Source organism: Populus euphratica, unplaced genomic scaffold, assembly GCF_000495115.2.
Source record: "Populus euphratica unplaced genomic scaffold, PopEup_1.0 scaffold64.1, whole genome shotgun sequence".
NCBI classification, from domain to species: domain Eukaryota; kingdom Viridiplantae; phylum Streptophyta; class Magnoliopsida; order Malpighiales; family Salicaceae; genus Populus; species Populus euphratica.
The window spans coordinates 311,516-324,762 of record NW_011499923.1 but is presented as its reverse complement, the minus strand read 5'-3'; the positions used below and the strand labels follow the sequence as shown (position 1 = coordinate 324,762).

The window sequence follows — 13,247 nt, the reverse complement described above, 5'->3', positions numbered from 1 at the left end:
CATTAAATATTTACAAAAGTTTACAAATCAATCTAGAGAAATTGTTGAGAATTCGATAATAGTGTTGGGAAGCTTCTGAGTTGCAAGAACAGTAGTTGTATGTGGCTCTCAAGCACCAACACTACTAGAAGTGCGCAAGCCAGTTGATCGGGAATGATTTCTTCTCGTACTTCTTTCTATGCTAGAGATGAGAGCTACCGCCACCTAAGAAACCCAACAAATCACACAAACAAATCTATCGGATTTAATTTTTTTCTTAGATTTTTCTTTCTCTTTTTGTACTATAACTTATATTCTTTTGTTTTCAGATCTACTCCTCTCTATTATCTATAAATTAGGGTTGTTATGGATGGAGGGAGGCTAATGACACTGCCACAGGAAAAAGAGAAGAAAGGGAAAACAATTACGTTGCCATGATTAACGGTGGGAGAGGAAGTGATGATGGATTGCATACTACTTGCAATGCAGCTACAGTTATGGCCTATAAGTTTGGTGGGTATGTTGATAATGAGTCGATAATGGGTTGGTTTGGTAGAGAGAAGGCCATTTTTTTTTGTATGGGTAAGGTTGGATGGGAGCTATTTTTAGACAAATAAGGAGTTACAAGAGATGGTGATGAAGGCTATTAGTGAGGGTGCTAGTTTTAAGAAAACTAGAGGAAAGGCTAAGGTATATGGTTGGATATGACAGTCGATGATGTTGAACTTATTTGATTAATGATGGAGAGAGATTGATTGGCTCATGGTGAAATTTTTTGTTGTGACCGAAAGAGGGAGAGGATGAGCTACCAATGTGAGGATGGCTATTGATGCTACTGTTGATTATGTTGCTTATGATCGTTGACTAGGAGAATGGTAGCTGGCCTAACAGGTTTGGTGAGAAGGGGATCGATTAAGAAAGGAAAAGTTGTGTTAGAGCTGTTGATTTTGTGAGACTAACAAAGGGGGCTAAAATGAAAGTTTTAGTGGAGGATTTCTGGATTGATATATGTTGAATGGTTTGCTGAGATATTGATAATGGCGGATGATCCAAAGCTAAGGAGGGGATCCGTGGTCATCTTTGGCCAGTTTTGTATTTTTTCTTTGCCTCTCATCTGGCTAATATGGTATAATAGGTTTAGGGTTTTTTTAGTGTGGTGTGGGTGTGGGGGAGAGAATGTAAGAGTGATTTTTCTTTAACTCATTCTCTTCTTCAACCCCCTTTTAAGTGTAAGTATATATAGATCAATCATTGAATTTTAAAAATAAATCACAATTATTTATTTCTTAACTCAAAAATAAAGTAAAGAAAAATAAAGTTTTGAGTTAAAAGAATTGATTGTAGATCATTTGATTAAAAAAGACGGGTTGTTTGGTGAGAGGGTTTTAGATGTTTAAATTGGTCATATTCTTTCCACAATTATAATTAGATGTTTAAAAAAATAAATATATTTTTTTCTTTTTTTTCTTTTTCTTTTTTTTAATTATTTGAAGAAAGGTATTGCAAACAATGCAAATACATCAACAATATATTTTTAACTTTTTTTTTGTTTTTTTTTAATAATTAAATACAAATAATAACTTTTAAAACACAAAAATAAATAGGTTTTTATAGGGTTTGTTTCTCCCTTTATCCACGCATAGGTGTACGGGAGAAGAAAAGAAAAGGTATCTGGTTGGTTTTCGATGATTACTATGATGTTCCCTCTCCCGAAAAATTATTTTATAAATCTTTCTTTCCCGAATTTGTAAACTTTTTCTGTAAACATAAGGTTAATGATGCTTCTGTTTTTTCCCCTTCAAATGCAGTTAAAAAGTATTTGAAGTAATAATTGTTTTTTCAAGTATTTTTTATTAAAAAATATATTAAAATATTATTATTATTATTATTTATATCCACATATCTAAAAAATAATTAAAAAAACTACAAATTTTACTTAATCTTGTTTAAAACATAATTCCAAACATGTGTTAATGTAGCAACAGATATAAAGTACATAATCGAACAATATTTTTTTTTTAAATCTTAATATGAAGTGTTTCCCTTAGGCTACTTAGCTTTTCTTAATTATTAAATTTACATTTTACAATTTTATATAAAAACTTAGTTAATTCAGAATATCTCACTAGATCTTCAATTAAATAATAATAAAAATAAAATAATCTAATAAATAAAAACAATTATAATTTTTTTAAATTATGACCCGGTCATTAGACCTAAAGTACCCTACCTAGAAAAATTATAAAATATAATTCTCAATTAATCAAAAATTAAAAATTAAAATTAAAAAAGAATTTTAATTATAATTTTTTTAAAAAATAATAATTAAAAAAATAAAGATCAAAATTAAAATGTAAAATAAATTTATATTTGATTGAGTGGTAAAATTAAAAAGAAAATTATGTACCATGTTAATTAATCACAAACTAATTAAAACTAAGAATAAATTGAAGAAGAAAAAAACAATAATTAAAACATCAATAAAAACGAACAATTAATTGAATCAAATGAAAACAAAAGGGAGAGCAAAATAAACTATTACAATTCGCTGGAATGAGAACAAACAACAACAAAAGCATATTTATTATTTAAAGTCATTTTAACTCTTTTTATTATAAATTATTTATAAAAATAACTCTTAAATCAGAACTCAAAAAATACTTTTTATAAGCTACACCACAATCGGTCTCTCGATCATCTAGCCATGCACAATTAATTTTTAAAAAGAAGAAGAAGAAGAAGAAGATAATCTACTAAGAGAAGGATACAGAACAATTTGTTTACCATATCAACATTCCATGAATTTAAATCTCTATATACTTTACAACAAATCTTATTTCTCGAAGAAATAGTCTTCAAACCAGTTTAAGGACTCATCGAACCATTGAATCCCCACCGGCGTACGCAAGTTAATCTTCCTCCACCTTCTCTTTTCAAGTTCAACCACCCGACATTTTTTATTCTTGGGTTGAAAAGGCAGAAAAGATGGCTCGATAGCCCATCCTTCAAGAAAACAAAGTTGATCTTCATCTAGATAATTTCTGCACAAGGAAATTAAACTGCTCTGGATCATCATAGCAATAGAAATAAAATACTTAATTACTTAGATTTACTGTGATTTGGTCTTACTAGCTATATATCCTCTTTCTTGCCACAAGATTTGAAGAACTTCAACAAGATGAATCCAACTCCCAAGAGTGCTGCCCCTCCCAGAACGATTGCCACTGTCCTCCCTGTACTTTTTCCATAATTGCTATCTTTTTCTGGCCAAATTATCTTTAGTTTAGCATATATTCATACTATAATTCGACAAATAATTACCATGAACATTTTTGTCTTAATTTTATACTCTATTCTACCATGTTTACCTGGGTATGAGTTGCCTGGTATCCCATCTGGATAGTAAGTATAGCTCATAAAGCACTTGTCCAAATAAACCTGGCTAGAAATTGAGGCGCCACATTTCTCTTCAGCTACTTGTATTGCAGAACTTATGCATTCACCACAATCACAACCCCCTAAATCACCCTGACACTGTGCCATAACGTGCAAAAACTCATAATTTGTTTCATAGAACCCTCCTTCACTCACCACCCCGCTCTCCATTGCAGCAAAGGCTGCATTCTTCAACTCTTCGAAACCATGACCCGCCACCTTTTTTTCGCTGCATGTTTGATGAAGCAACTCATGCGTAGAGGTCTCCTCGACGTCAAGCCCATCGGTTTCATACTTGAAATAGCACCCGTCAAGGTGAACCCTAGCTGCTAGAGCTTGTTTACATAGGCTGTTTGATACCTTGGGAAGTGTGTTTACACAGCTATAGCACTCGTCGTTTCTCAAATCATTTCGGCATTGAAAGAAAGCAGAAATGCCAACATTTTCGTCGCCGGCTGTGGTTTTAAAGAACCTGGAAGTAGATGATTGTGGTAAGAGTTCTTGGAAAAGGGAAGAAAGGGTTTGTGAGTGAGACTCGGTGGAACCATTGTATGTTTGGTTCGAGCATTTCTTGTACACCAAGGTGCTAAAATCCGAACTACATTCAACACATGGTAGTAAAAGCCCTAAACTGGCTGAGAGAACTAGAATATGAGATACAAGAGGGAATGATATGGAGGTTGAATCCATTGAGGAAGGTGTTTGTCAATGTTGATCCTGTTTAATTAGGTGTTATTGGTTTTGATGGAAATATCAAGGAAAATAAAACATCGATGAAGACTACCATATAGTTAGGCTACAATAAACCACCATGGCAGTTGGGAATATTTGAGCTTATTTTCCAACCTAACTTATCTAATTGCCCAATAGGTGAGGCAATCAACCAAAATCTCAACTCTCGACAATACCAATCAAAAGTGATATATTCTGATCTGGATGAACTTAGTCGCTCTCAGTTCGTCCAAAATAGCACCTAATAGTATGCATGAATTGGCTAACAAGTGTGGGTGTAGTTCGTAAATAAATAAAAGAAAAAAACAAAAGACCATAATTTATCTGTTTCCATTTATGAACAGTTATATCTAGAACAAGTACAAAGACCATAATTTTGTGAGTTTGTCCATGTATATCACCATATGCAAAGCAAAACTTCTTGTTTTATATTCCAACAGAGGAGGTGACTTTTCCCCACTCCACCTTTCCCTCGAGGGTAAGTGAAAATGTTGATTTCAGATTCGTTGAAGCAAATAAACCCTCAACAAATAACCCTTTGTACTTTGTAGTTTACAACAACTTTCAGCAGCAGATGTATCCTGTGCTTGGATCATATGAGCTAATCCATGTCCCGAGGGGATATACCTCTATAATAATAGCCTTGACACTAGCTACTTTTCACCTAGAGGATCTAGGTTGAGGTCCCAGAAGGGATGTTGAATGCATACGGGGAGAAAAGAAGAAGAAGAAGAAGCACCCGGGATCACTTGCATTTATTTATAATTAAGGTCTGGATATGGAAGATCACAGTCAAATTTAATGGGGCTTGCAACATAGAGTTTGGAGCTTGTAATTTTGATAAAGCCAAGTAATATTGAGGAGCTAGCAGTCTAGCATTTGCAGGTGATGCACAATTTGATATTGATAACCATGGATAACACAAGCTCTAAGGATATATTTGTTTCCTAAAATTTAGTTTTTAAACAATTATTTTTTAAACTTTCATGTATTTATTTATTATTAAAAAAATTGATTAATCAAAAATATTTTTTAATAAAAGAAAAATTCAGTTTGATTTTTTTTAAAAGTATTTTCTTAAAAAATTTAAACGGAAAATACTTTCAGAAAAGTGTGAAATTTTTTTTTAAAAAAAAAATTATTTACTGATTATATCAAATTTGATCATCAAACTTTTGATTGCTATATATATTTTATTTTGAATATTTATTTTTCAATTTCATCTCTTAAAATTTAATTTTTATATTAACTTTGATCCTCATTTTTATAATTGTTAATTTTTTTCTTATCATTTTTTTGAATTTTTTTATCTGTCAAATTTGATCCTTATTCTTTTGATTGTTACTTATTTTATTTGAAATAATTTATGAAATGTTAATTATTATTATTTTAATTTCTTCATCTTTAATTTTTTTTATTTTTAAGATTTTATCTCTATTATTTTGATTATTAATTATTTTATTTGAGATAATTTATGAAATTATATTTTTTTCAATTTTATTCTCATTCAACTTTTAAATTTGTAAGATTTGTTATTCATTATTTAAATAAAATTGAGAAAAATAAAACATTAATAAGTTATTGTCCAACTCACTTTCCATAACATAACTAAATACTGGAAAATATTTTTTAATTTATTTTTTATTATATTATCAAATATTAAAAAATAATTTATTTTTTCAAATTTTATTTTTAAAAAAAATTACTTTCCAATAAATAAAATGAATTAAATTAAAAAAAAGACCTAATTCAAAACAGTTCAGGCCCTCCCTTTACCTGACTAGAACATGGGCATTAGCCATATTCCATTGTACAAAACAGATCTGGAGATTAGAGAAACGAGGCTCATCGGCCACCGAGGGTTCGGTAACAATATCAATTGCTCGAACCATTTTTTATCTTTCAATTTGTGTGTGTTCTTGTATGTTTGTTGATCTAATAATTGTTTGTTATCTACAAAAAAAAATAATTAACTTGAAGGGTGTTTAGGTTGGGGATGCAGTTGGATGTTTTTTTTTTTAAATTGATTTGTTTTAGTTTTAGAGTAATTTATTTTTTATGTTTTTAAAATATTTTGATATATTAATATTAAAAAAAATAAAAATAAATACTATTTTAATAAACTTTCAAATAAAAATACTTTAAAAAATAATTATTATTAAAAAAATTATATACATAGAAAAAAATTAGTTTCAATTACCATATAAATCTATTTAAAAATACTTTTTATGATCAAATATAAATGATAAATTGATTTCTTGTACAGTAAATTACTCTAAATAGACCCTAGCCAATCAAATTCAGTCTGTATTTAAGATGGTTGACTAAAATTCAAAAATAAAATTAATTTTTTATATTTTTATATTAATTTAATGTATTAATATTAAAAATATTATTATAATATTTAAAAAAACAATCACAATTATATTTTTATTAAAAAAAACTGTCAATTTGTATTTAATGTGCTTGTGCTTGCGCTTTCATTTTGATTTGTGGCTCTAAAAAATATGCCGTCTTTTCAAGCCGTCCAATTGGAAGGCTGAACGTGGGAAAAGTCTGATGGGGCGGCTATGAGTCCTAGTTTGGGCCAACCAACCCCACAAAACTAGGACATTTGACGACGACACTCGCGTCATCCGATGGATTTTCCCTCCTACTGCTTCAGATAACGTGGAAGTATTGTGGCCTGTGTGGCCACGGCAAACAGCAATCATTTTCACTCTCCTGTAGTGTATAAATTAATTATTATTATTTTTATACAAATACTATAAAAATGGTATAATTGAATTTTTTAAGTAAATCCGTAATTTTTTGGGTTTTATAGAAAAATAATTTTCTTAGATTTTTTACCCTTTTTTATCTTGATATATTTATCACTTTGCACTTCATCTATGTATCACTAATTTTTTTATCTTCATTCTTATGTAATTTATTTTAATTTTTTATTTTATTTTTTTAGAAAACAATATTGTTCTTTCTCTCTCTCTCTCTCTCTCTCTCTCTCTCTCTCTATATATATATATATATATATATATATATATATATTAGTTCTTATCTTCATTCTTTTATAATTTCTCTTTTTTATTATATTTTTGTTAAAAAAATTATTATACAAGATTAAAAATAAATAATATTTTACTGTAACATTGTCTTGTTTTTGTACTATATTTCAAAATAATTTATTTTATTATTTTATTTTATTTTATATAAACATCGATTTTTGTATTGACTATTATATTTTTTATTTTATGTAAAAAAATTTATTGATAACACTTATTCATTCATTCTTTTGCATGAAAAAAAATTATTTAATTCACAACAAGACAAGTTGAATAGAAGGATCAACACTTCATTCACTCATTTATTGGTATAAATTGTTATTGATTTATTTAACTAAATGTAAGTATAGGTTTTTCAATTTATAATTAGGATTTTTTTTGTAAAAAAACATTGGAAAAATATTGTATATTTTTTATAACAAATATTATTTAATTTACGGCGAAGCGCAAGTTACATAACTAGTATATATATTAAAAGGAAACCTTTTTCATCATAAAAAATGATATAATGAATTTTATTTCTAATTTTATTACTGTAATGGTGGTAAATTTATAACTTTTTGTTTTTTTATAAAAACCTTTTTCTTACTTTCTTTGTCTATATTTAGCATGTTTATCCCTTTATATTTGGCATATTTATCATCATTTTTTTAATCTTTATTTTTTATAATATTTATATTTTAGTTTTTCCTTATCTTCTCTTTACACTTTGTTTTGAAAAAGAATATTATTTTTTATTCTTTACATTTAAAATATTTATTATTATACATTTGATTTATTTATATCATTTATTTTGTTATTAGCTTCATTCTTTTGTAATTTTTCCTTTTGTCTTTTTTTTCCTTTTTATTTTTTTAAATTATCATACAAAACTAAAAGTAAATAGTGCTACACTATATCAATTGTAGAACTAAAAATTATTTTTTCATGAAAAATAAATGCAACCACATCCTTAAATAAACACTTACTAGAGAAAAGAACATATATGGTTGTGTTGTTTGCTTGTGTAGCCTTGAGCGGCCTTGAGTTCCATGATCTATTACCTGGACTTGTTCTTGTGGTGTTATATTCTATTTTTAATCAATTTAATTATTCAATGACTCAATGAATTTATATATCTTGATCACGTGAGTTTATTCTGTACAAAAATAATAATAATTATTTTTTTAAGTAAATCAAAAGGTTGAGTTATTAATTATTATATCTTGCTATATAATTGATAAAAAAAAAAATTAACATTCTAGAATGATTGATATGGAAGGTTGACACCTTCTAAAACTCTAAAAAAACGGATTCAATGTTATAGACATTAATAAGAAAAAATTGTACCTTTTAAAAAAATAAATTGACAAGAAATAGTTATCAGTGAGGAAATAGAAAATGAGAAATAGCTATTGACAAGACAATAAAAGTAGTTTGAAAATATAATTGTATAAAATACTTTTTATGCTAAAATATATCAGAATAATTTTTTTTAGATTTTTAAAATTATTTTTAAAATTAACATATTAAAATAATCTAAAACATAACAATTTTTTAAATTTTTTATACGTTCGCTAGGATCTGGTTTGAGGAAGATAATTATCGATGAAAACGGTAGCGTAGCATTGATAATTAATATGTAATCATTGGAGATCACGGTGTGATACCCATGTTTTTTAAAGATAGTAACTTCCGCCTTGTGCACGACAACTTTAAAAAAATGGGGTTGCTTGCTGAATGACATTTTTTGTTGCCATCTCGACATGCCTAAAAGGCAGCGAGCAGTTTTATTTTTTATTTTAATATTATCAGGGTTGATGACCCTATTTTGAGATTTTTAGGGAAGCTGTCAGCATCAAGGCTCAACTGATGGGTAATTCTAGGCATGTAGGGTGGATCTGGATCTTAAAAATTAAAAAACTAATTAAATCAAAAAAATCATAAAAAACTAATTAGAAAAACTAATTAAATTAATTAAAAAATTTTAAAAAATATTCAATTCAGTATTTTATTTTTATAAATTTAAAACTGAAAAATCAAACTAAAAAATAAAAAATCAAACCAAGCTAAAACCAATCCCATTAAAAAACCTCAAAAATAATATAATTTTTAGTTTTTAATATAAAACAACCGAATTAAATTGACTAAAATTAAAACTAGTAAATTGAGTTTTGGTTTTTTTATATATTTCATAAACTTTCAAAATAATTATTTTTATAAATAAAAACAAAACAAAACTTAAAATAATAATATTTCATCCTAGTCCAGTCGTGACTGGTGATTTATCGAAAGGTACACTCTTGCAGCATGAAATATCTTCATCACCAGTCGCTGCCGAACTGAAAATGACGATGTCTAATCCTCATCCAGCTGTGACCGGTGATTCATCAAAAGGTACACTCTTACAGCATGAAATATCTTCATCACCAGCCGGTGATTTTTCTGGGTAGTCTACTGGAACAAGTTTTCCATGCTACGTACAGCCGTGATTCTTCGTCAAGAACTTCTCAACTAGACATCTGTTGTGCAAATGATTGTTAATTAACAACTAAACAAGTCAATGTTTTTAATTAATCATGAATTTTCTGAATTAATTACTTGTTACTTTACTAATTCTATCACTGAGTAAATTTTAAAAGGCCCTTCAAAGGAAATTAAAATAGTAATTATTAAATAATAAACCCAAAATCTCACCAACCCACTGATCTACCTTCGGTATTTGAACAACCATCCTGTTTCAAAAATCCCAATCTCGTGAAACCCCACACCAACCTTTGATATTTGCGCAGCCAGTAATAGCCTCGTCTCTTCCTCCTGTTTGCACCAGCCCCTTGAGGTTCTGGGCTAGTTTTCCAGTCAACTTTGCACGTAAAATGGTAAACGTTGGGTGGCAGTGCAAGTGGGGCGGTATGCTTTTTGGATGAGCCTGTCGGCGGACTAGATATTAATAATGGCGACCACTAATGAAACCAGAAGTCCTTTTTTTTTTTTGGCCGGCAAGAGAAATATTTTAAGTGTTTGAAAACGCCTTACTGTGCTGTACACCGAAAAGAGTATGCAATTGCATGGCCTGAGGATTAATCTGCAGTAAAAATAGAGGAGGTGGATGTCTGTGCTCTAATAAAAACACATTAAATTGATATGAGAATATGAAAAATTAATTAAAAAATAAAATTTAATCTAATAACGCAAATCCAAACAGGAGATGAAGAAGGCAGTGATTTGAAGGTTTACAAGAGACAGAAAGAACCTGGCAAGGACACCTACAAGAAGGAATGTTGGATCATTAGGCAATCATGGACTAGCATTTTGCTTGAATAATCTATTTTCAAGCATCATTATAGGCAGGCGGTCCCTATCCGCTCAGTAGAAAATATGTTATTTTATCCTTCTATTGAAAATAATGTGCATTGTAACTCTATGTTTCAAAATTCTTATTATTAAAATTTTGTTTATTTTTATATTTTTAAAAAATATATTTTTATATTTTTTTATGCTTTCAATTAATAATTTTTTATATTTTCTAATCATTTTAATATGCTGATGTAAGAAATAATTTCTAAAAAATATTATTTTAATATATTTTTGATTGAAAAAGACTTTGAAAAATAACTACAATCATACTCTCAAATAGATCATAATAGTTAATTAATGATAATCAATTTTTTTTTTCATTATAATTTTATTTTTTAAGATATCAATAACATATTTTTAACAAATTATATCTAAAATCTCCCTTTTATTATTATAATTATAAGAAAATAGGTGTGGTATGAACACTATAATTTATGCACTGTCAATGTGAATTAATTTCTGAGCTGTTTAAAGATGTAAATGATTTTTATAGGTATGTGATTTATTTTGTAAATGTTTTGAGTAAAAAATTTAAAAATAAATTTTTGATCCTGAAAGAGCAATTGACGCATAAATTACTATTTATGTTTTAAAAAAAAAATACTAGAAACCACTATATATATATAAAGCCTAGATGCGTGAGCTCGGACTGGAGCGCCTGCTTTTTTTTAATTCCAATTTAATCCTTCACAATTAAATATTTACTGTTTTCATTGCTTGATTATGTTCCCTTCAAATTCCATCTCATTTATGTGCCCAACGAAATTTCAAGAGACTTCTTCAGCGTGCTGAATAATTATATAAAAAGGACAAATAGGAGTGACTGCTACGTGGATAGGGAAAGATGCAGCACCATAGTTATGATACACCTACCGCTCTCTAACTTTTCTCCGTGGCATATTTTTTTGGTGTGCAAAAGATGCGAAGAACTCACGTTAAAGTGTACATCCACGCATCCTCAGCGCGTGTGATAACACGTAGCATACCCTTGCTGGCCTGCTTGAAACACGCGCCTAAAGTGTAGCAGTGTATTAATGTGGATTATCCATATTCTTCAAGGATCTTCTGGCCTAAATAGTGTGAGCAAGTATAATTAATTGAATGTATTAAAATATAATTATTTGATTTATTTTTTTAATTATATAATGATTTTTATTGTATATTTTTTATTGTGTTTGTCCTAATTTATTTTTAACCCTTTATTTTATAACATATTTTCAAAAAATAAAGAAAAATAAAAAATAAAGAGCAAAACAAAATGCAAGCTAAAAATTAAATAGTAAAATAAATATAAAAGTTTGAGTTTCTATGTGAGAAATGTAGATAAGGGATAAAAAAATGTGAAAAAGATAAGCAAAGCATAAGTTATAGGTAGACTAGATGCATAGAAAAAAAAATAAAAAGGATTATGAGGAAAATCATATATAAAATTTCATAGAGAAAACCAAAGAAACAAAAAATAAAAAATAAAAGGAGAAATCAAATATAGAGAGGGGGAACCCTAAAAAAACCAAAGAAAAGCGAAATGAAGAAAGAAGAAAAAGTTTTATACAAAAAAAAGTTTTCTTCCTAAACAAGAAGAAAAAATAGCAAACTCCCTTTACTCCTAGAATATAACAAAAGTATTACCTAAAATAACTAACGGCAACCTAATAACCTCCAAACTAGTTGCTTTTTTTTAATCATCAATGAAACATAATTGTATTTACCTCCAACAATGGCAAACCAATAAAAAGAGAGAAAAGGAAAAAGGTAAAAAATCTCGTAAGCTCCAACTCTTGTTTTAGACATCATTAATCTACATCACCATTACAGAAAGGTTGATGAAGAGGTGGCACACCCAATCCCATCTTTCATATGCCTTTTTAAGTCTTCAAAATATCATGCCATTACCAATAGTTGCTCAGCTCTCCATCATATACAATACACGTGTTGCCATTATTTTTGTTCTGCTTACTCTAACCATTGTTGTAAAAATCATAAGTTGACTCATAAAATCGTATGATTTTATAAGTTAATATGTATATAACGTGTAAAATCAGGTTAAAAATTCAGAAATCAGCAAACTCGACCAAACTTGATCAACTCAGTAAACTTAGACTGAGTTTACGAGTTTGAAAAAAGTTACAAAATTTATTAACTCTCCCTTCTGAGTCCACAATTGATAGTCCCCGCTCCCAAGCCTCTTTTTTCCCTTTTGTCTTTTGCCCAAATCTCGCATTCTCAACCCTACCAGGCTAACACTAGTAACGCAACAACTTTTAGTTTTTTTTTTCAAATTAAATGACATACATATAGATTCAAGAGAAAGGATCGATGATCACAACAGGGAAAGGCTTGAAGATGGATTATGGGTTGGGGATATTAAGAGAAGTTAGGGTTGGTAAGGGAAAGGTGTTTGTAGAATGTGGGTGCAGTTTAAAGCATGTAAGAATCTAATAGAGAAAACAAAAAAGGAGTGCTTTGATGCTCTACTCCAAGATTAGGATTGATTCTTGTTAATGATCACTAGAGCTATTAGTTAATCTTAACCACAAGTTCCCCTTCTTTGACAGCTATCATCCTATATTTATAATTGCATAATTGTAATGAAAACGTGAAAATAATAACTAGAGCTTGGTGAGCATCCTTATTTTAACGAGTGTCATTAAACTCGATTTGGCTATATGGGTTCATTGACACGACTAAAAGATTGATGTCTTCTCC

The 13,247-nt window shown here is 28.8% G+C and overlaps 2 protein-coding genes across 10 annotated transcripts in view; both read right to left on the bottom strand.

The window, feature by feature from the left end:
* Positions 1–13,247, bottom strand: part of SUVR4 (SET-domain containing protein lysine methyltransferase family protein) — a 28,709-nt gene that overhangs the window by 12,560 nt on the left and 2,902 nt on the right. The window lies entirely within an intron of this gene.
* On the bottom strand, positions 2,809–4,151 carry LOC105135343 (cysteine-rich repeat secretory protein 3). 5 transcript variants are annotated; one of them, XM_011040179.1, is made up of 3 exons: positions 3,348–4,151; positions 3,083–3,242; positions 2,809–2,982 (listed from the first exon to the last, which is right to left on the bottom strand). In XM_011040179.1, exons 1-2 carry the CDS (start codon positions 4,102–4,104, stop codon positions 3,112–3,114), a joined length of 888 nt encoding a protein of 295 aa, XP_011038481.1. In that variant the 5' UTR covers positions 4,105–4,151; the 3' UTR covers positions 2,809–2,982; positions 3,083–3,111. The 5 variants fall into 5 exon arrangements, with proteins under 5 accessions (XP_011038481.1, XP_011038479.1, XP_011038480.1 ...); XM_011040177.1 differs by having other exon boundaries at positions 2,809–3,009; positions 3,109–3,242; XM_011040178.1 differs by having other exon boundaries at positions 3,109–3,242.